We start from the raw sequence: 1,799 nt of genomic DNA on the forward strand, positions 1-1,799 counted from the left end.
TTTTAAAATAAGAAGTAAACTCACTATTCAAAAGATGAATTCATACCAGAAAATGAACTCATATTTTAACAAAATGAATTCAATACAAAAAATGAATTCAATGCAAAAACAAAGAAAATGGTGAAAAGTGTCGTGTTTTCATATTTATTTTTAACCAAATATTTCTTAAGAACATCTAAAAAAATCCCGGGACAAAAAGCTTCCGGCAAGAACTTAAAAAGAAAAGGATGATTTGATGTAGGTATGGCCAATTTGAAACACTAACAGAAAAGTGGAATGGTATGGCCAATTTTGCAGCGGGGTCCAAAGAAATGAAGCCATTTGATTGGATGTAGGTAGACCGTAGCAGACCATTCCAAATAAAGAATGGGAAAAATGATGAGCGTGTTTGAAGGTGCAACTACTTAGATAGAGCCCAGAGAGTCAAAAATTTCAAAGTATTTTACTCAATTGCCTCGTTATGTCAGGCCAAATACCTGGTATTTTCTTAACTCCATTCCAAAACGTAAAATAGATTTCTCCCTTCAAAACCCATTGGTCGGGGAACTCCTATAAAAGCTCGACCTGTAAGGATCCCAAGTATTAACAAAAAGGAATATACAACAAAGAAATTAAATCAAAAGATTTGGAAATAGCGGTAGCTTCTCCAAGGAGCCATGCAGCGTTCACTAGCCAAGAACTTGTGTCACCATCTTGTCAGGCACCAAAGACGAGTCCCAACCCCTCAAAACCCATGCGACGTTTTCATAAATCATCGAGGAATTGATACCAAGAAGAATGTTGCAGGTCTGATCTATGATGATCTAATGAGGATGAAGCTGCGCCCTTTCTTGGACAACAAGAGCATGAAGCCTGGGGATAAGCTGTTTGACAAAATCGATTCCGCAATTATGAACTGCAAACTGGGGATCGCCGTCTTCTCCCCACGATATTGCGAATCCTACTTCTGTCTCCATGAGTTGTCTCTCATCATGGAGTCCAAGAAAAGGGTCATTCCAATATTTGTGGACGTGAAACCCTCGGAGCTTCGGGTCACAAATGGAGTTTGTCCACCCAGAGAGGTGGAACGGTTCAGCTGGGCGCTTCAAGAAGCCAAATACACGGTCGGATTAACTTTCGACACGGTTCATGGGTATGCAATGATCGTTTTCCCTGTAAATTATATGTATTTATGTAGTTTGATGTTCGGGTTAACTGATCATGAAATATATCGTTTTTACAGGGACTGGTCGGAATTTGTAAAGAATGCTTCAGATGCAGTGATAAAGAACTTGTTGGAACTAGAAAGAGAATGGCCAGTGCAGAATGGAAAGACAAGCCGAATGCTCTGAGACTTTGGAAATCGACCATGGCGGAGCTGACATAATAATATCAAATATGATACATTATGTATGATGACCTGAATAAGGACGAAGCGTCTTTAGTGTTCATTTTTCAATATTGTTCATTGTTTTGACCTACAAGTTAGATTGATTCTTTGTATAGGAGACTGCAGAAAGATCTGCTTCCTAACTCATTCTATATATACATCTGCCTTTCTGAAGGGAGAATAATAAGATTGTAAATTAGATAATTTGTAAACATTATTTGATTCTTGTAAACAATGGTACCTGTAGATGATTCAATAAAAATGCTTTCTCATTACAACTGATGACTTAAACTACATGAAGCTTTGCTTTACTTTGGATGTATAAGATTAGAAATGATGAATTCTCAATCCAAATGCGTTGCTCTGGTAGCTAAGAATATTAATTCTTTCTTGTTACCTATCACATTCTCGCAATTAAGTCCGAAATTTT

The 1,799-nt window shown here is 37.4% G+C and overlaps 1 protein-coding gene across 1 annotated transcript; it reads left to right on the forward strand.

The window, feature by feature from the left end:
• Nucleotides 1–656: 656 nt before the first annotated feature.
• On the forward strand, nt 657–1,331 carry LOC117923161 (disease resistance-like protein CSA1). The gene is made up of 2 exons (XM_034841399.1): nt 657–1,132; nt 1,223–1,331. Exons 1-2 carry the CDS (start codon nt 657–659, stop codon nt 1,329–1,331), a joined length of 585 nt encoding a protein of 194 aa, XP_034697290.1.
• Nucleotides 1,332–1,799: the final 468 nt, after the last annotated feature.

Source organism: Vitis riparia, chromosome 10 (assembly GCF_004353265.1).
Source record: "Vitis riparia cultivar Riparia Gloire de Montpellier isolate 1030 chromosome 10, EGFV_Vit.rip_1.0, whole genome shotgun sequence".
NCBI classification, from domain to species: domain Eukaryota; kingdom Viridiplantae; phylum Streptophyta; class Magnoliopsida; order Vitales; family Vitaceae; genus Vitis; species Vitis riparia.

What these genes read in the sequence shown, in the direction of transcription:
- LOC117923161 (XM_034841399.1), top strand. Translation starts at nt 657, where the DNA reads ATGCAGCGTTCACTAGCCAAGAACTTGTGTCACCATCTTGTCAGGCAC. An exon ending in ACTTTCGACACGGTTCATGG is followed by an intron (nt 1,133 to 1,222) that starts GTATGCAATGAT and finishes TCGTTTTTACAG; the next exon opens with GGACTGGTCGGAATTTGTAA.